At 47.7% G+C, this 23,837-nt stretch overlaps 1 protein-coding gene across 3 annotated transcripts in view; it reads right to left on the bottom strand.

Annotated features, from left to right (window-relative positions):
• ambra1b (autophagy/beclin-1 regulator 1b) overlaps window positions 1-23,837 on the bottom strand; it is a 36,961-nt gene that overhangs the window by 8,502 nt on the left and 4,622 nt on the right. For all 3 annotated transcript variants that reach the window (XM_041837798.2, XM_041837801.2, XM_041837800.2), the window contains exons 5-16: window positions 23,488-23,660; window positions 22,065-22,131; window positions 20,274-21,910; window positions 19,843-19,929; window positions 18,234-18,419; window positions 16,483-16,664; window positions 14,265-14,375; window positions 13,825-14,013; window positions 13,267-13,421; window positions 11,674-11,813; window positions 2,030-2,140; window positions 1,601-1,794 (exon numbers count right to left, since the gene is read on the bottom strand). In XM_041837798.2, the coding sequence (XP_041693732.2) occupies window positions 1,601-1,794; window positions 2,030-2,140; window positions 11,674-11,813; window positions 13,267-13,421; window positions 13,825-14,013; window positions 14,265-14,375; window positions 16,483-16,664; window positions 18,234-18,419; window positions 19,843-19,929; window positions 20,274-21,910; window positions 22,065-22,131; window positions 23,488-23,660 (3,232 nt within the window). The remainder of the gene's footprint in view (window positions 1-1,600; window positions 1,795-2,029; window positions 2,141-11,673; window positions 11,814-13,266; window positions 13,422-13,824; window positions 14,014-14,264; window positions 14,376-16,482; window positions 16,665-18,233; window positions 18,420-19,842; window positions 19,930-20,273; window positions 21,911-22,064; window positions 22,132-23,487; window positions 23,661-23,837) is intronic.

The following is a 23,837-nucleotide window of genomic DNA, read 5'->3' as shown; positions in this document are numbered from 1 at the left end:
CCTGTATTTGTGGAGTTTCTCCCATTCTTCTCTGCAGATCATCTCAAGCTCTGTCAGGTTGGATGGGGAGTGTTGCTGCACAGCTATTTTCAGGTCTCTCCAGAGATGTTCGATCGGGTTCAAGTCCGGGCTCTGGCTATGCCACTCAAGGACATTCAGAGCCTTGTCCCGAAGCCACTCCTGCGTTGTCTTGGCTGTGTGCTATGGGTCGTTGTCCTGTTGGAAGGTGAACCTTCGCCCCAGTCTGAGGTCCTGAATGCTCTGGAGCAGATTCATCAAGGATCTCTCTGTACTTTGCTCCATTCATCTTTCCCTCGATCCTGACTAGTCTCCCAGTCCCTGCCGCTGAAAAACATCCCCACAGCATGACGCTGCAACTACCATGCTTCACCGTAGGGATGGTGCCAGGTTTCCTCCAGACGTGACACTTGGCATTCAGGCCAAAGAGTTCAATCTTGGTTTCTTCAGACCAGAGAATCTTGTTTCTCATGGTCTGAGAGTCTTTAGGTGCCTTTTGGCAAACTCCAAGCGGGCTGTCATGTGCCTTTTACTGAGGAGTGGCTTCCGTCTGGCCACTCTACCATAAAGGCCTGATTGGTGGAGTGCTGAAGAGATGGTTGTCCTTCTGGAAGGTTCTCCCATCTCCACAGAGGACCTCTGGAGCTCTGTCAGAGTGACCATCGGGTTCTTGGTCACCTCCCTGACCAAGGCCCTTCTCCCCCGATTGCTCAGTTTGGCCGGGCGGCCAGCTCTAGGAAGAGTCTTGGTGGTTCCAAACTTCTTCTATTTAAGAATCATAGAGGCCACTGTGTTTTTGGGGACCTTCAATGCTGCAGATATTTTTTGGTAACCTTCCCCAGATCTGTGCCTCGACAGAATCCTGTCTCTGTGCTCTATGGACAATTCCTTCGACCTCATGGCTTGGTTTTTGCTCTGACATGCACCATCAACTGTGGGACCTTATATAGACAGGTGTGTGCCTTTCCAAATCATGTCCAATCAATTGAATTTACCACAGGTGGACTCCAATCAAGTTGTAGAAACATCTCAAGGATGATCAATGGAAACAGGATGCACCTGAGCTCAATTTCGAGTCGCATGGCAAAGGGTCTGAATACTTATGTAAATAATGCATTTCAGTTTTTTATTTTTAATACATTTGCAAAGATTTCTAAAAACCTGTTTTCACTTTGTCATTATGGAGTATTGTGTGTAGATTGATGAGGATTTTTTATTTATTAATCCATTTTATAATAAGGCTGTAACGTAACAAAATGTGGAAAAAGTAAAGGGGTCTGAATACTTTCCGAATGCATTGTATGTGTTCATTCTAGGTATATAATGTTGGCACTTTATCTGTGGAATAAAGACAGATACATATATTTCTGGGAAGGCTAATATCAGCCGATAATATCGGTCAACCGATTTATCGGTCGGCCTCTAATAATAATGTATTGTAATAATGTATGTAATAATTCCAGTATGGAAAATGTATGCACTCACTAACTGTAAGTCGCTCTGGATAAGAGCGTCTGCTAAATGACTAAAATGTAATAATAATAATAATAATAATAATAATTATTATTATTAATCCTCCTACCATAAGCAGCAGCGTGGGAGGTGCTGGGCCTGGGGAGGTCCCGCTCTGTCTGCGTCTCTGCGTTCTGCAGCTGGACGATGGGCGTCTGAGTGCCCTGTGAGGTCACAGAGGGGGCGGGGTGTCGGGGCTGGAGGCCAATTGCGTTCATCAGACCCATGTCTCTGTCAAGTCTCCAGCTGGAGCGACTGGGGGCCCTTGGAGCGGACAAACACCACAGAGAAGATTGGTAAGACATGATTGGATGGACACTCATGAAAGTGTTGGGTTGCAAATTCTGGAAACTTCCTCAAAATCCCCCGGTTTTAAAGTTGGAGGATTTCTGGAAAACCTGGGGATTTTGGGAAAGTTTCCAGAATTTGCCACAGTTCAAGCCAGGGAGAGGTGTAAAAGAAAGAGGAGACAACGCCTCCTGGGTCGTAGACTCCTTACCCTGGTCGATCTGTACTGCGGGTCCTGCTGGTTCCACCACCACTGTTGTTGACTGTGAATATGGGCTCTGCGCTTGCGTCGGCCGGGCTCTCTCCGTCACTACGGTAGAACCTAGAGAACAGACAAGACAACAGTTATCATTGGCGACGACGATGTCGTCATAATTGGATCTTTCCATAATGTTTCCGCCACCGTTTCCTATGACCTAAAAGAGCTTATGGACATCAGAACAGCCATCACTATCACTAACCTCTATTTGGACGAGTGGACTTAACCTGTCCGGGACCGGATGGTCCCGCTCCTGCTGGCTTTCGCAAATTCTGCCTTTACTCTCCTGAAGTTGCTGGTAATAGGCTACACGAGGAGTCGGCAAGTTCTCATGGGGAATGCCAATTTAATATAATAATAATATGCCATTTTAGCAGACGCTTTTATCCAAAGCGACTTACAGTCATGCTTGCATACATTTTTTTTGTGTATGGGTGGTCCCGGGGATCGAACCCACTACCTTGGCGTTACAAGCGCCGTGCTCTACCAGCTGAGCTACAGAGGACCACAGAGGATCTTACCATATCTACCAATCTGTGTTCCAGTTATGGTTTTCATATGCACATTTGTGGAAAAGTTAAATTTAAATTATAATAATGTCTTCGTATCTCAAAATCATTGTCATGTGTTTAATCAAAATTCTATCCAATTCTAAATGAAAATAATATGAACCTAAAAGGTAACTTCTATTGCCATTGCCAACTACATAAAAATAGCCTATAAAGCCAACAAATAAAAACATTGCAGCCTGCAGGTAAATATCCTATAAATCACATTGGCTACGCATGGCCTGTCTGCAACGAATTTAAAACATTGTATCAACTATTAACTTGGGTCCGGCCTGAAGCTCCTTGCAACATTTTGTAAAATATTCTGGGCCCTCAGAGTTTCCCGCGCCAGTGAGCTCGGGACAGACACAGCTGTAGGCTATTTGCACAAGGGATAAGAAGTAATCAGGTAGGCCTATTTTATAACGTTTTTACTGGCATTTTTCCCCTTTCACGCTAATTGGTTATCGAAAGGGAGAGAGCTGGAAAGATAATTTTTTACATCCATAGAGAATGACAGACTTCATTTGCTTGCTGTTTGAGGTGAAGAAAGCATTACTTTGAGAAGCTCCACAGCTCATTAGTGGTGTTGCATTAAGCCAATCAGAAATACTATCAGATCCCCAAATGGGCACATTTATATGCCTACATTTGTGCGCAGGCCAGGTAGCCTATAGGCCTACTTCTATGCGTAATCAGGTGCGCGTCCTTACTCAACATTGACAGGAGCGCTCCAAAGGAAAGACCATGACTTAATTGACAAAACTCATAAATGGAACTTTTCTCACAAGTGTAGCATAGGTTGTGCGCTATGCAAACAACATGTTCACTCCGACAATGAGAACGGTAAAAGACTGGAATAATAATATAGCCTATTGAATGGATTAACAGACATTACCGTAACCAAACAAACATTGTAGATTAGAAATTATAGGAATTATCAGTAAATGTACTACTGGTGATATACACTACATGACCAAAAGTATGTGGATACCTGCTCGTCGAACATCTCATTCCAAAATCATGGGCATTAATATGGAGTTGGTCCCCCCTTTGCTGCTTTAACAGCCTCCACTCTTCTGGGAAGGCTTTCCACTAGATGTTGGAACATTGCTGCAGCTTCCCTTCAGCCACAAGAGCATTAGTGAGGTCAGGCACTGATGTTGGGCGATTCGGCCTGGCTCGCAGTCGGCGTTCCAATTCATCCCAAAGGTGTTCGATGGGGTTGAGATAAAGTCAACTTCTTCCACACCGTTTTTCGACAAACCATTTCTGTATGGACCTCGCTTTGTGCACGGGGGCATTGTCATGCTGAAACAAGGAAGGGCCTGCCCCAAACTGTTGCCACAAAGTTGGAAGCACAGAATCATCTAGAATGTCACTGTATGCTGTAGCGTTAAGATTTCCCTTCACTGGAACTAGCCCGAAACACTGCTCCAGAGTCCAATGGAGGTGAGCTTTACACCACTCCAGCTGACGCTTGGCATGGCGCATGGTGATTTTAAGCTCCCGACGAACAGTTCTTGTGCTTACGCTGCTTCCAGAGAAAGTTTGGAACTTGGTAGTGAGTGTTGCAACCGAGGATAGATTATTTTTAAAATGCTACGCGCTTCAGCACTCTGCGGTCCCATTCTGTGAGCTTGTGTGGCCTACCACTTCGCGGCTGAGACGTTGTTGCTCCTAGATGTTTGCAATAACACAATAACAGCACTTACAGTTGACTTGGGAAGTTCTAGCAGGGCGAACTGACTTGTTGGAAAAGGTGGCATCCTATGACGATGCCACGTTGAAAGTCACTGAGCTCTTCAGTATGGCCATTCTACTGCCAATGTTTGTCTATTGAGATTGCATGGCTGTGTGATCGATTTTATACACCTGTCAGCAACGGGTGTGGCTGAAATAGCCGAATACACTAATTTGAAGGGGTGTCCACATACTTTTGTACATATAGTATATAACACTAACAATCAAACGCAAACAATTCACACAATGAATTTATGAAACAATGAATGTGCACAAATTGGCGGGAAAGAGCTCATTCTGGAGAGACTCCCCTTCTTGGACTGTGCCATCCTCGCGGCCTCCTCAATGGATTAGTTCACGGAGATGGGCATGAATAAGACCGGTGTCTCGTGTGCCATAAAATAAATAAATTGTGTGTATGTTATATATACACACATATACATATACACACACACAGTCGTGGTCAAAAGTTTTGAGAATGACACAAGTATTGGTCTTCACAAAGTTTGCTGCTTCAGTGTTTTTAGATATCTTTGTTGACAATTACATTACATTTATGCAGAGTCAATATTTGCAGTGTTGACCCTTCTTTTTCAAGACCTCTGCAATCTGCCCTGGCATGCTGTCAATTAAGTTCTGGGCCACATCCTGACTGATGGCGGCCCATTCTTGCATAATCAATGCTTGGAGTTTGTCAGAATTTGTGGGGTTTTTGTTTGTCCACCCGCCTCTTGAGGATTGACCACAAGTTCTCAGTGGGATTAAGGTCTGGGGAGTTTCCTGGCCATGGACCCAAAATGTTGATGTTTTGTTCCCCAAGCCACTTAGTTATCAGTTTTGCCTTATGGCAAGGTGCTCCATCATGCTGGAAAAGGCATGGGTCGTCACCAAACTGTTCTTGGATGGTTGGGAGAAGTTGCTCTCGGAGGATGTGTTCGTACCATTCTTTATTCATGGCTATGTTTTTAGACAAAATTGTGAGTGAGCCCACTCCCTTGGCTGAGAAGCAACCCCACACATGAATGGTCTCAGGATGCTTTACTGTTGGCATGACACAGGACTGATGGTAGCGCTCACCTTGTCTTCTCCGGACAAGCTTCTTTCCGGATGCCCCAAACAATCGGAAAGGGGATTCATCAGAGAAAATGACTTTACCCCAGTCGTCAGGAGTCCAATCCCTGTACCTTTTGCAGAATATCAGTCTGTCCCTGATGTTTTTCCTGGAGAGAAGTGGCTTCCTCGCTGCCCTTCTTGACACCAGGCCATCCTCCAAAAGTCTTCGCCTCACTGTGCGTGCAGATGCACTCACACCTGCCTGCTGCCATTCCTGAGCAAGCTCTGCACTGGTGGTGCCCCGATCCCGCAGCTGAATCAACTTTAGGAGACGGTCCTGGCGCTTGCTGGACTTTCTTGGGCGCCCTGAAGCCTTCTTCACAACAATTGAACCTCTCTCCTTGAACTTCTTGATGATCCGATGAATGGTTGATTTAGGTGCAATCTTAGTAGCAGCAATATCCTTGCCTGTGAAGCCCTTTTTGTGCAATGCAATGATGACGGCACGTGTTTCCTTGCAGGTAACCATGGTTAACAGAGGAAGAACAATGATTTCAAGCACCACCCTCATTTTAAAGCTTCCAGTCTGTTATTCTAACTAAATCAGCATGACAGTGTGACCTCCAGCCTTGTCCTCGTCAACACTCTCACCTGTGTTAACGAGAGAATCACTGACATGATGGCAGCTGGTCCTGTTGTGGCAGGGCTGAAATGCAGTGGAAATGTTTTTGGGGGATTAAGTTCATTTTCATGGCAAAGAGGGACTTTGCAATTAATTGCAATTCATCTGATCACTCTTCATAACATTCTGGAGTACATGCAAATTGCCATCATAAAAACTGAGGCAGCAGACTTTGTGAAAATTAATATTTGTGTCATTCTCAAAACTTTTGACCACGACTGTATGTATGTATGTATGTATGTATGTATGTATGTATGTATGTATGTATATGATACTGCTCGACTAAAACAAATCTTGGTCGACCAACAGCCTATTGACCAAACAATCGACCAGTCGAATAATTGGGGTCAGCCCTACTATTTACCAAGAGTATGTTCATCTGTATTTTTCATGGCTGTCTATTTACCACCACAAACCGATGCTGACACTAAGACTGCACTAAACAAGCTGTATAGGGCATAAGCAAACAAGACAATGCTCAAGCGGCGCGCTTAGTGGCCATTGATTGTAATGCAGGAAAACTAAAATCCGTTTTACCTAATTTCTACCAGCATGTCACCTGTGCAACTAGAGCAGGGATGGGCAACACCAGTCCTCCGGGGCCTGATTGGTCTTTCGCCCCAGCCCCTGCAAACACACCTGACTCCAATAATCAACATCATGATCTTTAGTTTACAATGCAATTAGTTTAAAATAAGCTGTGTTTGTTAGGGATGGGGAAAAGGTATGACACCACTCCGGCCCCCGAGGACTGGAGTTTCCCCATCCCTGAACTAGAGGGATAAAAACTCTAGATCACCTTTACTTCACACACAAACAAAGCTCTCCCCCTCCCTCCATTTGGCAAATCGGACCATAACTTGATCCTCCCGATTCCTGCTTACAAGCAAAAACTCCAAATAGGAAGTACCAGTGACACGCTCAATACGGAATTGGTCCGATGAAGCGGATGCTAAGCTACAGGACTGTTTCACTAGCACAGACTGGAATATATTCCGGGATTCATCCGATGGCATTGAGGAGGTTACCACAGTCATCGGTGTCACGCCCTGACATTGAGATCTCTAGTTGGGTTGGTCAGGGTGTGAAATCTAATTTATATATTTCTATGTTGGCCGGGTGTGGTTCCCAATCAGAGGCAGCTGTTGGTCGTTGTCTCTGATTGGGGATCATACTTAGGTAGCCATGTTGCCTACCTTAGTGGTGGGATCTTGTTTCTGTTTGGCTTGTTTGATGTTTAGCCTCTTGAACTTCACGTTCTGTTGGATTTTGTTATTTTGTCGGTGTTTATTAAAATAAATGACTATGTACGCATACCACGCTGCACCTTGGTCCGATCCTTTACACAACAAACGTGACAGAAGATCCCACCACCAACGGACTAAGCAGCGTCGCCAGGAGGAGCAGACATGCTGGACACAGGTGGGGAAAACATTCTGGACATGAGAGGAGATATTGGCCGGTAAGGGACCCCGGGCGAAGGAAGAAGCCCAGGCTGTAGATAAAAAACGGCGACTCAAAAGGTCCCGATCAAGAAGGAAGCCCGAGAGACAGCCCCAATAAATAAATAAAATGGGGGGGGCACACAGGGTGGTTGGCGGAGGAACTGGAAGAGCTGATTGTGGAGAGGGAGATAGCAACAGAAGAAGCCGCTATGATAGATGCCCTCCAAGACCTGCAGCTCAGTACTCTGAGGAGAACACCACCTTACGGGAGCTGTTAGTTAAGAGGGAGCAGGAGCTCTTCCTTCAGAAGGAGGCGCTGCAGGAGTCAGTGGATGCACGGAGAGAAGAGCTGGCCAGGCAACAGGAGGAGCTGAGAGAGGAGTTAACCCTCCAGCAGCAGAGAGCTCGGTCCTTAGAGCAGAGGCTGGCGGAGCCAGGTTTAGCAGAGCCAACTCCCCGCACTCGCTTTGAGGAGCGTGTGACCGTGCAGGCACCAGGCTATGCGCCGGCTTTACGCACTGTGCCGCCAGTGCGCCTTCACAGACCAGTACGGCCCGTGCCTGCTCCTCGCACCAAACCAGTGGTGCGTGTCTCCAGCCCGGTGCGCCCCGTACCTGCTCCTCGCACCAAACCAGTGGTGCGGGTCTCCAGCCCGGTGGGGCCTGTGCCTGCTCCTCGCACTGGCACGAAGCCTCCAGTGATGATCCATGGCCCGAAGCCTCCTGTGATGATCCATGGCACGAAGCCTCCTGTGATGATCCATGGCACGAAGCCTCCTGTGATGATCCATGGCACGAAGCCTCCTGTGATGATCCATGGCACGAAGCCTCCTGCGACGGTCTGCAGTCCAGAGCCTCCAGCGACGGTCCAGACAGGACTTGGTGCATCGCGGGAGGAATGCTGGGCCGGGACCAGACGTCAGCCCCTCTCCAGGGTTGAGGGCTCCTACACCAGGGTCCAGACAGGACTTGGTGCATCGCGGGAGGACTGAGAGGGGGAGCATGCCACGCTGCACCTTGGTCCGATCCTTTACACAACGAACGTGACAACCGGCTTCATTAATAAGCGCATCGACGGCTTTGTCCCCACAGTGACCATATGTACATATCCCAACCAGAAGCCACGGATTACAGGTAACATCTGCACTGAGCTAAAGGCTAGAGCTGCCGCTTTCAAGGAGCAGGACACTAATCCAGCACTTATAAGAAATCCCGCTACGCCCTCTGACAAACCATCAAACAGGCTAAGCGTCAATACAGGACTAAGATGAATCCTACAAAAGTTTTGAAAGGCTGGTCATGGCTCACAACACCATCATCCCAGAAACCCTAGACCCACTCCAATTCACATACCGCCCCAACACATCCACACATTACGCAATCGCCCCAAAAAATCAGAGCACGCCCCCATTCACATCGACGGGGCGATAGCAGAGCGGGTCGAGAGCTTCAAGTTCCTCAGTGTCCACATCACTAAGGATCTATCATGGTCCAAACGAACCAACACAGTCATGAAGAGGGCACGACAACGCCTCTTCCTTCTCAGCAAGCTGAAAAGATTTGGCATGGGCTGATCCTCAAAAGATTCTCGAATAGCTGCATCCCCCTTGGTATGGCAACTCCTCGGCATGCAACCGCAAGGCACTACAGAGGGAGAACTCCCTGCCATCCAGGAACTCTATGCCAGGCGGTGTCAGAGGAAGGCACAAAAAATTGTCAAAGACTCCAACCACCCAAGTCATAGACTGTTCTCTCTGCTACCGCATGGCAAGCGGCACAGGAGCGCCAAGTCTGTGACCAAAAGGCACCTGAACAGCTTCTACCCTTAAGCCATAAGACTGCTGAACAGTTAAATGGCTACCCAGACAATTTACATTGACCCCCTTTATTAATCTTAATTGTTTTACACTGACTCCCTTGCACTGGCTCTAAGCCAGCGTTTCCCAAACTCGGTCCTTGGGACCCCAAGGGATGCACTACACAGCTAATTCAAATAATCAACTAATCTTCAGGCTTTGTTTATTTGAATCAGCTGTGTAGTGCTAGGGCAAAAACCAAAATGTGCACCGCTTGGGGTCCCCAGGACAGAGTCTGGGAAATGCTGCTCTATGCACACTCACTAGACTCTGCCCACACACACACTTTACATAGTGCCTTCAGAAAGTATTCAGACCCCTTGACTTTCCCCCAAAAAAATAACGCTACAGCCTTATTCTAAAATGGATTTTAAAAATCCTTAATCTACACACAATAACCCATAATGACTGTGCATGTCAGAGCAAAAACCAAAGCCATGAGGTCGAAGGAATTGTCCGTAGAGCTCCAAGACAGGATTGTGTCGAGGCACAGATCTGGGGAAGGGTACCAAAACATTTCTGCAGCATTGAAGGTCCAAGAACACAGTGGCCTCTATCATTCTTAAATGGAAGACGTTTGGAACCACCAAGACTCTTCCTAGAGCAGGCCGCCCGGTCAAACTGAGCAATCGGGGGAGAAGGGCCTTGGTCAGGGAGGTGACCAAGAACCCAATGGTCACTCTGACAGAGCACTAGAGTTCGTCTGTGGAGATGGGAGAACCTTCCAGAAGGACAACCATCTCTGCAGCACTCCACCAATCAGGCCTTTATGGTAGTGCCCAGACAGAAGCCACTCCTCAGTTAAAGGCACACGACAGCCTGCTTGGAGTTTGCCAAAAGGCACCTAAAGGACTCTGACCATGAGAAACAAGATTCTCTAGTCTGATGAAACCAAGATTTAACTCTTTGGCCTGAATGCCAAGCGTCACGTCTGGAGAAAACCTGGCATCATCCCTATGGTGAAGCATGGTGGTGGCAGCATCATGCTGTGGGGATGTTTTTCAGCGGCAGGGACTGGGAGACTAGTCAGGATCCTGGGAAAGATGAACGGAGCAAAGTACAGAGCGATCCTTGATGAAAAACTGCTCCAGAGCGATCAGGACCTCAGACTGGGGTGAAGGTTCACCTTCCAACAGGACAACGACCCGAAGCACACAGCCAAGACAACGCAGGAGTGGCTTCGGGACAAGTCTCAATGTCCTTGAGTGGCCCAGCCAGAGCCCGGACTTGAACCCGCTCGAACATCTCTGGAGAGACCTGAAAATAGCTGTGCAGCAACGCTCCCCATCCAACCTGACAGAGCTTGAGAGGATCTGCAGAGAAGAATGGGAGAAACTCTCCACATACAGGTGTGCCAAGCTTGCAGCGTCATACCCAAGAATAATCGAGGCTGTAATCACTGCCAAAGGTGCTTTAAAAAAGTACAGAGTAAAGGGTCTGAATACTTATGTAAATGTGATATTTCAGTTTTAAAAATATATAAATTAGCAAAGATGTCTAAAAAACTGTTTTTGCTTTGTCATTATGGGGTATTGTGTGTAGATTGATGATGAAAAAAACAATTTAATCAATTTTAGAATAAGGCTGTAACGGAACAAAATGTGGAAAAAGTCAGAGTCTGAATACTTTCCAAGGCACTGTACACTGCTGCTTCTCTTTGTATTATATATCCTGATTGCCTAGTCACTTTAACCCCTACCCACATGTACATACTGTACTACCTCAATTACCTCAACTACCTCGTACCCCTGCACATTGACTCGGTACTGGTACTCCTTGTATATAGCCTCGTTTATGCTTTTATTGTGTTACTATTTCCTTTTTATTTAGCAAATATTTGTCTTACTTTTTAACTCTACACTGTTGGGAATAGGCTCGTTGGTAAGCATTTCACTGTAAAGTCTATACCTGTTGTATTTGGCGCATGTGACCAATAACATTTTATTTTGATCTCCACTGAGGGATTCCTTCATGTAATCACAGACAATGACCTCATTACAGACCAATAATTGACCCGCTCCAATCCAGAGGCTTCCTGTTTACACTGGCTATTAGAATAATCAAATCAGACACCAATCAAATCCAATTCACTGCCAGTGTTGGAGGTGGTGGTATGGAATACACTGAACTCAAGATCCCAAGAACACACCTTTGAACACAAAGTGTATATTGATGACTACAAAACAAACAAGTCACCAATGCACCATCCTGATAGGGCCCAGTCTTATCAGGTATAAGATTTACAATGTTCAGACAGGAGCACTACTCACACGGGCCTGCAGATGACCAGGTCTCCTTTGTTGGTCCCGTAGGCCAGGCCCATCCCCGGGTCTGGAAGCCATCTGGCTGAATTGATGCTGACATGCCGCCGCTGGTCTGGAGCCATGGGGTAGACCACGTTGAACACCATCTAGGGAACAAATAGAGAACCCAGACAAACAATCGTAAACGTCAACAAGCATACACTTTGTGGTAAACCACCCGGTGCTTAACAGTGCACCTTAGAGACTGCTGCACTACACGTACATAGTCAAACTGGTCACGTTATGAATGTTTACATACTGTTTTACCCACTTCATATGTATATATACTGTATTCTAGTCAATTTTCATCCTATATAAAAGTACTGATGTACACACCTTTTCTATTCATATACTGTCCATAATGTCTATACACACCATCATTTACATATATTTATATTCCGGACGTTTTAATTTCTCTATATTTCTTTAATTTATTTAAATGTTGGGGATTTGCGTGTATTGTTTGTATTGCTAGGTATTACTGCACAGTTGAAGCTAGGCACATAAGCATTTCGCTACACCCGTGATAACATCTGCTAAATATGTGTACGCAACCAATACAATTGTATTTGAAATATGAACAGATTACGTCTTAGCGGAAAACAGGGGGCCATGGGAGACAAGTGAAATGTCAAAAACAAACAATGTCCATCTACATTCTATGTTCCATCTGAGCCAACCTTTTCTTGCTGGTTTTGAAGAATCTAACGGCTTTATAATGTCAGTAATGGCCAGAAAAACAGTCATTTAAAAACTTCTCAGTATTTTTATGGCTGACACAGTGAATAGGTGGGACATGATTGTTATTTGTCGAATTTGATTTGAGGCGGCTGTATAGGAAATAATGAGTATTTAATAGGGCGCCATGCTTTTTTAGACGTCATTGGAAAATAAACACTCACAGGGCCCTACACACACACTCCATCATCTGCTCACTCACACATAATATGCACATATATTTATACTGACTCGTTATACTGACTACACACCCACTCACCCACTCACATACAAGCTGCTTCTACTCTGTTTATCTTCTCTCCTGGTGCGTAGTCACCTTACCCCTATACATATCTACCTCCATCACTCCAGTATCCCTGCACAATGTAAATAAGGTATTGGAATGGACCCTGTATATAGTATTCTTACTTACTTATTGTGCTCTTCATATTTCTCGTGTTTTTTTTTGTAGGATTACATTGCCATTGATTATTGCATTGTTGGGTTTTGAGTTTGCAAGAAAGCGTTTCACTGTACTAAACTAAACATAAAATGCACAATAAAGTGAACCCTTTTGGTATGGGTAAAAGCCATGTAGGCTATCTACAAACCTGGGTTGTGTTCATTAGACACCAAATAGAAGAAAACTGACAAACGGGGAGGGATTACCTGGACTCATTTAATCATTTTCCAAAGCTTGCCATAATGAACACCACCCCGGTAGTATCAATCTGTGGTACTACCCTTCTCCCGCACTGTTGACCTTCACTGACATAGGTTAAAATGTAACCAGCTGGGCTGGTCTTTTCCCTGCATTAGGGAGGGGGGGTCTCTCTGTCTCACCCTGATGGAGGTCTCTCCACCATGGGGCTGCTGCAGCCGGAACACTTGCGCCACCATGTGGTCGGTGGAGGGATGCAGCAGGATCCTGCGGGAGGCCAGGCCCACCATCACGTAGCAGCCCATGGGAGACAGGCTCACCGAGATGGCATTGGGACCTGTGGGAGGGTTGAAGACAAACGTTAAGACTGAGAAGGTTAGGCAAGACTCTTCTAGGATATTATTGTATTGTAGTTAAGGTTAACCATCATAATATTCTGTTTATTGCACCGATTTACTAGATTCAATGTTTTAGATTCTCTAGTTCAGTGTTACCCAAACCTCTCCTCGAGTACCTCCTGCAGTTCAACTAATTTGATGTATTCCACAACTAGCACACCTGATTCAACTAATGAGGTGATTAATTGACCAATTGAATCAGGTCTGCCATCACTGGAACACCTCAAATAAGTGGATTGGCTGGGGCCACTTGAGGAGAGGTTTGGGAAACACTGCTATATTTGTATCCTGGAGGTCAAGTCCCTGACGGCAAGACGTCCTCTACTACGTGACAAGACTTACCAAATCTTTTGGTGTAGAGCACCTCCCCCAGGTTGTGAGGGGCCAGGGAGTACACAGCCAGGATGCCCTCGTCAGGGAAGCCCCGCTGGCTGCTGGGTATGAACACTGCCAGGAGCTGCCCGTCCGCCGAGATGTCACAGCTGGCGTCGTTGTAGATCTTACAGTTTGGCACCAGCACATTCACAGAGGCTGGAGGAGTAGGCAATAGACAAACACACACAGTGTCAATAATACAGTAGACCGCTAAGGTAACCGCAATCAGAGAGGCAAACATCGCTGTTCAAACAATAGGAGAGCTGGGACCGGTTTAGGAGGATCTAACGTTCCAGAACTTTCAGACAGAAATGTATTGTGTAGAAATTATACGATTGTCTGTCAGAATAGGGTCGGCTCTATTCATTCTAATCTTCCTGCAATGTTCTGAAAGTTTTTTTACATACCGTTGCTGATCTCCGGTAGGTCGAACTTGGTGAAGTCCCACCACTGCAGCCGGTAAGTGGTGTTGGCTATGTTGCTGGCCACTGCCGACTGGCCGTCCCCGATGGAGGCACCTGAGAGACAGGAGAAAGGCCAGTGGTCAGTGGATAGGTTATTGAATGTGAAATAGGAGGAGGAGTGTATCACTATTGCAGATAACACAAAATGGATAACATTGAGCTGTATGAGAGCAGTCAACTAGGCAGTTGTGGCCCACTTGAACCGTACTGGCTTGGATATTCTCTTTTACACCTTTGCAGAGGAGAACACAGAGCTGTGAAGCTGAGCCAGGGTGACATCAACCGCTGCACACAATCACATTGCCCTGCCTGGACTCCTCCGTTCTGCATCTCTATCCTCTCTCTCTGGCGGGAGGTAAGCTTGGCTTATATACATAGTTTAAGCTTTGTCGAGTAAAGCTTAAACTATGTATTTCGATTGTAGTTAGGTATTGTAGGTAGTTATCGTGGGTTGTTGTATGTAATTATTGTAGGTAAGTATTGTATTCGGCTGAGCCCGGTGAAGCACGAAGCTAGCTAACCCACTACCTGGACTAGCTAGCAGGTAGCTACTGGTAACTATTAGCAACTGTGGATAGTTGTTTCACGCCTGAGAGTACCTGTAATTACGCCAGCTAGCTGCCTACAATAATTACATACAATAATGCCTACCATTCAGCTGTTTTTCTAACCTCATTGTCTGAAGGGTTAACATTAGGTAGTAAGTGGCTACTGTGCTCGAAATGTAGCTAGCTTGTTGCTACCTGGATAGCTACTAAACAATAGCTGGAACGACCTAGCGAACAGACGCGAACTGGCTGAGTCAATTCAGTGGCTAGCTTTGCACTTGGCTAGCTAACAGTAGCTGCTAAGGGTAAGTTATAACGTACATTTGTGTTTTGTTTTTACATACTGGTAGCCAGAGTCGTTCAAGGGAATTCGGGACATGGGTGACTAGTTAACGTTAGCTTGGCTCTCTCTGCGTGTTCGTGCCGTGGTAGGAGGGGTTTCTTCGTTGGCAGAAAGCAATGGCTAGCATGCTAACTATTCTAGCTAACTAACTGGCTGAATAAATTGACGACGGACTCGCTCAAGCTGTCGGGACTAACCCACAACGTTAGACACGGACACGAATGATCTGCTTGGCGTGTTGACACACTGGTGGTTTGTTGTGGCCGAGTATTGGTGCTAAACCGTGTTGTTGGAGTCCGGCATGCTAGTTGTCTGTGGCGTCATATGACTAGGTGCCCTGGACGGTTTTCACGGAAGAATACTGTACCAAGTTAGCTAGCTGAATAAACTAAGTTAGTCTATTCCTAGAAAACATTGAACCGCTGTAGTTTACAACAATGATAGTTTCTGAGGTGGAAGTTGGGAGAGTTATATTTGGGTGTTTCAGTGAAACGGAAGTGAGGGAGGCCCCGCTCTCTCGCTTTCCCAGATGTTTAGTTCATTTCATTCCGATCTCCTTTGCATTATTGTAGCCATTTTCTGTAGCCTGTCAACTATGCCTCTGTCTATCCCTGTTCTCTCCTCTCCGCACAGGCTATACAAACGCCTCACACCGCGTGGCTGCTGCCTCTCTAACCTGGTGGTCCCTGCACGCACGACCCACGTGGAGTTCCAGGTCTCCGGCAGCCTCTGGAACTGCCGTTCTGCGGCCAACAAGGCAGAGTTCATCTCAGCCTATGCTACCCTCCAGTCCCTCGACTTCTTGGCGCTGACGGAAACATGGATTACCACTGAAAACACTGCTACTCCTACTGCTCTCTCCTCGTCTGACCATGTGTTCTCGCATACCCCGAGAGCATCTGGTCAGCGGGGTGGTGGCACAGGAATCCTCATCTCTCCCATCTCTTTAAGGAATACCTGGGATAGGATAAAGTAATCCTTCTACCCCCCCTTACCCCACCCCAAAAAAAAAAAAAAAAATTGTAAAGTGGTTATCCCACTGGCTCTTAGGTGAATGCACCAATTTGTAAGTCGCTCTGGATAAGAGCGTCTGCTAAATGAGGTAAATGTAAATGTTCCACCAACTATAATGGATGGTACAGCTCAGCTTGGCGCAGTAGTGTGAAAAGGGTTTTACAGTGCACTCCTCTTATAGTGATCACATCCATGTCGGACAATTTAACCACATTTTAAGCGGAGTGCACTCTAGTGAGACAATCTTTGTTAGTACCTGCTAGGACCCTATTGACAGAGGAGTGGGTGGCCAGGCCAGGCTGTCCCCTCTCGTGGAAGATCCCAGCGTAGGGCAGGTACTCAGGCAAAAGAAACCGCCGAGGAACGAAGCGCCCCAGCGAAGGTGCAGACATCCTGGCGTTGCGTGGTGTTCTGTGCCTCGTCCGGTCTCCGTTGTCACTGTTAAACACACACACGGCAGTTATTGGGAGAAACAGAGGCTGTTGGGTGAAATGTGTGGTGAAGCGGAATGTTCAAAGTAGGATGACTGTACTCAGATCGCAAAATTATTCCAATGGCAAGATACACTACATGACCAAAAGTATGTGGACACCTGCTTGTCGAACAGTTCATTCCAAAATCATGGGCATTAAAATAGAGTTGGTCCCCCCTTTGCTGCTATAAACAGCCTCCACTCTTCTGGGAAGGCTTTCCACTAGATGTTGGAACATTGGTGCGGGGACTTGCTTCCATTCGGCCACAAGAGCATTAGTGAGGTTGGGCACTGTAGGGTGATTAGGCCTGGCTCGCAGTCAGCGTTCCAATTCATCCCGAAGGTGTTCGATGGGGTTGAGGTCAGGGCTCTGTGCAGACCAGTCAAGTTCTTCCACACTGATCTCGACAAACCATTTCTGTATGGACCTCGCTTTGTGCACAGGGGCATTGTCTTGCTGAAACAGGAAAGGGCCTTCCCCAAACTGTTGCTAGAACGTCATTGTATGCTGTAGTGTTAAGATTTCCCTTCACTGGAACTAAGGGGCCTAGCCCGAACCATGAAAAACAGCCCCGACCATTAATCCTCCTACACCAAACTTCACAGTTGGCACTATGCATTGGGGCAGGTAGCGTTCTCCTGGCATCTGCCAAACCCAGATGGTGAAGCGTGATTCATCACTCCAGAGAACACATTTCTTCCACTGCTCCGGAGTCCAATGGCGGTGAGCTTTACACCACTCCAGCCGACGCTTGGCATTGCGCATGGTGATCTTAAGCTTGTATGCGGCTGATCGGCCATGGAAACCAATTTCATGAGACTCCCGACTAACAGTTATTGTGCTGATGTTGCTTCCAGAGGCAGTTCTGAACTCTGTAGTGAGTGTTGCAACCGAGGACAGACCATTTTTACGCGCTACGCGCTTCAGCACTTGCTGATCCTGTTCTGTGAGCTTCTGTGGCCTACCACTTCGCGGCTGAGCCGTTGTTGCTCCTTGACGTTTCCACTTCACAATAACAGCACTTACAGTTGACCGGGGCAGCTCTAGCAGGGCAGAAATTTGACGAACTGACTTGTTGGAAAGGTGGCATCCTATGATGGTGCCACATTGAAAGTCACTGAGCTCTTCAATAAGGCCATTCTACTGCCAATGTTTGTCTATGGAGATTGCATGGCTGTGTGCTATACACCTGTCAGCAACGGGTGTGGCTGAAATAGCCGAATCCACTCATTTGAAGGGGTGTCCACATACTTTTGTATATATAGTGTAAGTCGACATCACACACCATTGGTTGTGTAGATCCTGCTACAGTTTATGCCTCGACCCAAAATGAATGGAAAAGATAAGCACCGTAAAATCAAATGGAATTATATGGTGCTTATGTTTTCTAAAAAGACGGCTTGGGACATCTCCTTATCCCCTCTTATCTCAACAGAAGACCACTTTGAGGTCTGAAAACAAAAATCAGACAAACTGATTTAAGAGTGTAACTAATATCCCGTTAAGGGGCCAGGATGGGTTGCCGCCAACTCACTCTAGCTCCTCAAAGTCCACGTCGCTGTTCTCCATAGCGGCCGAGGGGTTGCCGGCAGGGCTGTCCGACGAGGAGGAGAGGGTCCTCAGTCGGTTCTGCTGGTAGCGCAGCGAGCGCTGGCGGATACTGTCCCGCCTCGACAGGTACTGGATCATTCTCTGGGCATAGTACGCAGCCGGTGACAACCTGCAGGAGAAACAACGGCAGAGAGAAGGGTTCAATGGGGGGGTTTACAGCTCTAGGGTTGATACTATACTGAACAAAAATATAAATGCAACAATTTCAAAAGATTTTACTGAATTACAATTCATATAAGGAAATCAGTCAATTGAAATAAATTAATTAGGCCCTAATCTATGGATTTCACATGACTGGGAATACAGATACACATCTGCTGGAGCTGGACACAGATACCTAAAAAAATGCAGCACAACGCATCTCCTTCGCATGGAGTTGATCAGGCTGTTGATTGTGGCCTGTGGAATTCAGTCCCACTCCTCTTCAGAAGCTGTGCGAAGTTGCTGGATATTGGTGGGAACTGGAACACGCTGTCATACACGTCAATCCAGAACAACCCAAATATGGTCAAAGAGTGACATGTCTGTTGAGTATGCAGGCCATAGAAGAACAGACAGCTTCCAGGAATTGTGTACAGATCCTTGCGACATGGGGCCATGACTTATGTTAAAACATGAGGTGATGGCGGTGGATGAATGGAACGGCAATGGGCCTTAGGATCTTGTCACGGTACCTCTGTGCATTCAAATTACCATCGATAAATTGTGTTCGTTGTCCATAGCTTATGCCTGCCCATACCATAACCCCACTCTGTTCACAACATTGACATCAGCAAACACGTTAACATCAGCAAACCGCTCACCCACACGACTCCATACACCTGGGTATGCGCTTGTGAGGCCGGTTGGACGTACTGTCATATTCTCTAAAACAACATTAGAGGCAGCTTATGGTAGAGAAATTAACATTTAATTCTCTGGCCACAGCTCTGGTAGACATTCCTGCAGTCAGCATGCCAATGGCACGCTCCCTCAAAACTTGCAACAGCTGTGGCATTGTGTTGTGTGACAAAACTGCACATTTCAGAGCGGCCTTTTATTGTCCCTAGCAGGTGCACCTGTGTAATGATCATGCTGTTGAATCGGCTTCTTGATATGCCACACCTGTCAGGTGGATGGATTATATTGGCAAAGGAAGAAATGCTCACTTACAGGGATGTAAACACATTTCTGCACAACATTTAAGAGAAATAAGCTTTTTGTGCATATGGAAGATTTCTGGGATCTTTTATTTCAGCTCATGAAACATGGGACCAACACTTTACATGTTGCGTTTATATATTTTTCAGTGTATGTTGGCAAAATTCCATTAAACCTTCTTGAAGTTCCCGCGTTTAAGAAATTCTCTACCTTTGATATTTTGTTAAATCTGTAAACATTTGGGAAAATTACAGGGATATTTCAACCTTACTTTAAACTGTCAACTTTATGTTTCGACAGAACCCCCTCCAAAACTAAATGGTGCACCTGGAGGGGTTTTATCCTGTCAAACACAGTACTAGTTAATTAGAGGTGAGGTTGGGGGCTGGTACCTGGCAGGGTCTGGGTAGATGGGGTGGTCTCTGGATCCTCCCATGTCGTAGCGGGAGAGAGAGAGGAGGGAGGACTCCAACAGCCTTCTGTGAACAAACACGCCAAACAATGGATCAGCATTTCATCTCCTCTACAAAGGGAGTCTATTTGTTTCATACAAATATTCGGACAATATAAGCCTATCAAGGACATACTGATAAAAGCAGACCAGTAGTTACTTGCTGTAATGTTGTTATATCAGAGAGGATCACTAGCTAAAGTGAGCCGAGTTGCATTCAGTAGATAAAACAGCGAGGTACTATCAGAGCTCGTTCAATAAAAAAACGTTCATTTTAAAACATTTTACCACGGTGTGCATTACTGAGCACGACCCTGGACTGAGCAAAAAACACCACTGAAGAGACTACCAAGGCCTTTCTCATAACTCTACCTCCTCAGAGAGTCCTCGTCCGGGTTATCCACAGGCATTTCTTGGCTTAAGGCCTCTGGCGGTGCGTCGGCAACAGCGGAGTGGCTGGAGGCGGCCTGGCGGTAGACGCGCTCCCACTGGCCCGTCTCCTGGTTGTACACCAGGCCCACCGTCTGCTCCCCGGGCTGGGCAGTGGACGACGCGATGGTGGGGAAGGGCATGGCCGCACCATGAGGGCCTGGGGAGGGCTGCCGCTCGCTGGGCTCCGGGGGCTGGGTTATCCTCCTCTCCCGCTCTGGTGGCTGGGGTTGGGGCTCCCGCCTCCGTGGTGACACATGGGTTTCTTCATAGGCAGGGCTGGGGGGCTGCTGCCAGGGAGAGCTGGAGCCCTCCTGGGTGGCGACAGCGGAGGTGGAGGAGGCTGGGCTGGTGCGCTCCCAGCGTTGGGAGTCGTGGTTGAAGGTGAGCAGGTTGTGGCAGGCCCGGCAGCGGTTCAGGTGGCCCCGGGAGGAGTGGGCCGCATTTGAGGGAGGGGGGTTGTTCTCGGCTGTGGTTGGTGGGGGCGGCTGGGGCTGATAGTGGGAGGAGGATGGCCCGGGTCTCTCCGGGTCCATGTTGTTGTTGAGCAGCTCCTGCGTCTGCTCCTGGCTGCCCTCTCCTCCACCGACGCCCCCCAGCGGCGACTCCAGGTCCTGCATGCGGTCGAACTCCATGAAGTAGCGGCTCAGGTTGCACTGGAGCACGTTGCGGAACGAGGTCGGGTTGCTGCGCGTGCCGTCCCAGAAAGGGTGGTGCCCGCTGCTGGTGCCCGCTCCTCCTCCACCTCCTCGCTGATTGGCCACGGGGCCAGAGCCAGGTTCGGAGCTCGGCTGCGGGGGGAAGGTGTAGACAGGGGACTGGGAGGAGCCGTCCTGCTGCCGGAGCACTGACAGCAGGCTGACGGAGGACGAGCTGGTTCGGGGGGGCAGCATCCCGCCCTCGACACCACCTCCCCCGCTCACCCCACCTTCACTCCCTCCAGCCCTGCTCTCTGAGCCTCTCATATTCAGCAGGCTGCGTGTCCAGTCGGGTCCGGGCAGTGGGCGGGAGGGGGGTTGGTGGCTGGTGGGTGGCGGCGGCGGAGGCTGCTGGCTCAGGGGCGGGCTGGCCATGTGGGCGGTAGGCACGGCGCGGTGCAGGGAGCTGCCAGCGCTGTAGTAAACCGTAGTGAAGGCAGAGGGCCGCTGTTGGGCCCCACTGGGCTCTGAAGGCTGCCGGGGCTCCGTATGGGCCGAGGAAAAGGTGGAGGCGTGGGGGGCCGGCTGAGGGTGCTCAGGGAGGACCACAGGCCTGGAGGAGGTCCCCTCGCCCAGAGAGGGGCTGCGGTTGGCCGTGCAGCGGCTGCAGAGGCACACCATGCCCAGGTGCTGGGTGCAGCCTGGGAAGGGCAGTCCGCGGTCCTGTGAGGCTGGGTACTGCCCCAAAGGCATGCTGGGGGGCACGCCGCTGACCTCCCCGCCAGGGCGTGACGCATCCGCCCCCGACGAGCGCGACGACAGGATGTGCAGGAAGTTGTGGAGGATGGGCGTGCGGCGTACGGGCTGGGATGGCAGGAAGGAGCGCTGGCGGAAGTGTGGCATCTCCACGCTGTCCATGGGGACCTCAGAGTCATCATCATTCTACAGGACATAATAATATGTTAGATATTAGGGTAGTCATGTTGAACGTTTTAGGGTACAGTCATATTTAAAAGGCTTTGAGAAGATTTCATTTGTAGACAGAAAACTGTATACGGTACAGTGCAATTTTGTTGTGATAAGAGAAAGGACTCACCTGCTGGTTGGAGGGGTTCACAGTAGCAGTCAGAAGATTGTGCCCCAAAGGATCAAACCTCACCAACCTAAAAGAGAAACAGCAGAACTTTCCATCAACTCAAAGATATTCTAATCATAGCAATATCATATTATAATGATACAACATTTGCGCTACAGTGGGGTTGTTCCATGTGAAAATGGAACAAATGTTAAAAAAATATGTTTTCCTGAAATCAAATTATACCAGTGGAGGCTCCTCAGAGGAGGAAGGGGAAGATATTCAGAGACTTGTCCCGAAGCCACTCCTGCGTTGTCTTGTTGGAAGGTGAACCTTCACCCCAGTCTGAGGTCCTGAGCGCTCTGGAGCAGATTTTCATCAAGGATCTCGCTATACTTTGCTCCGTTCATCTTTCCCTCGATCCTGACTAGTCTCCCAGTCCCTGCTGATGAAATACATCCCACAGCATGATGCTGCCACCACCATGCTTCACTGTAGGGATGGTGCCAGGTTTCCTCCAGACGTGACGCTTGGCATTCAGGCCAAAGAGTTCAATTTTGGTTTCATCAGACCAGAGAATCTTGTTTCTCATGGTCTGAGAGTCTTTAGGTGCCTTTTGGCAAACTCCAAGCAGGCTGTCATGTGCCTTTTACTGAGGAGTGGCTTCCGTCTGGCCACTCTACCATAAAGGCCTGATTGGTGGAGTGCTGCAGAGATGGTTGTCCTTCTGGAAGGTTCTCCCATCTCCACAGAGGAACTCTGGAGCTCTGTCAGAGTGACCATCGGGTTTTTGGTCACCTCCCTGACCAAAGCCCTTCTCCCCCGATTGCTCAGTTTGGCCGGGCGGCCAGCTCTAAGAAGAGTCTTGGTGGTTTCAAACTTCTTCCATTTAAGAATGATGGAGGCCACTGTGTTCTTGGGGACCTTCAATGCTGGATACATTTTTTGGTACCCTTCCCAAGATCTGTGCCTCGACACAATCCTGTCTCGAAGCTCTACGGACAATTCCTTCGACCTCATGGCTTGGTTTTTGCTCTGACACGCACAGTCAACTGTGGGACCTTATATAGACAAGTGTGTGCCTTTCCAAATCATGTCCAATCAATTCAATTTACCACAGGTGGACTCCAATCAAGTTGTACAAACATCTCAAGGATGATCAATGGAAACAGGATGCGCCTGAGCTCAATTTCGAGTCTCATAGCAAAGGGTCTGAATAATTATGTAAATAAGGCATTTCTGTTTAGTTTTTTTGCTTTGTCATTATGGGGTATTGTGTGTAGATTGCTGAGGATTATTTATTTTTTTCATCCATTTTAGAATAAGGCTGTAATGTAACAAAATGTGGAAAAGTCAAGGGGTCTGAATACTTTCCGAAGGCACTGTATGTATGTATGTATGTATGTATGTATATATATATCCATCTATCTCTATGGTGTCCCACCTGACTCTTTCAGTCTCGCTGCCGGTTTTGACCACGGCGAAGGGCTCGGGCCGGCTCCAGTCCCAGAAGTGGAGCTCGTTATTGGTTGCGATGAGGAGGAGCTGGGCAGTGGGGTGGAAGGCTAGCGAGGCAATGGCCACGTTGCTCTCCGTGAACCAGCTCTCACTGCCACCCTGCAGAAACAAACACAAGAAGGGGGTTTAATACAGAAAGAAACAAGTAGGATACGGCAACACTGGATACAAACGTTTGCATGATCTTTATGGGATACGGACTCCTGTCAAAGGGGTTTATCAACTAGACTACCAATAGCAACACATTGAAGATAAACACGTTTCCTTATGATGCCT

Source organism: Coregonus clupeaformis, chromosome 19, assembly GCF_020615455.1.
Source record: "Coregonus clupeaformis isolate EN_2021a chromosome 19, ASM2061545v1, whole genome shotgun sequence".
Taxonomy (NCBI): domain Eukaryota; kingdom Metazoa; phylum Chordata; class Actinopteri; order Salmoniformes; family Salmonidae; genus Coregonus; species Coregonus clupeaformis.
The sequence above is the reverse complement of the archived record's forward strand: the minus strand, read 5'-3'. Positions and strand labels throughout refer to the sequence as shown.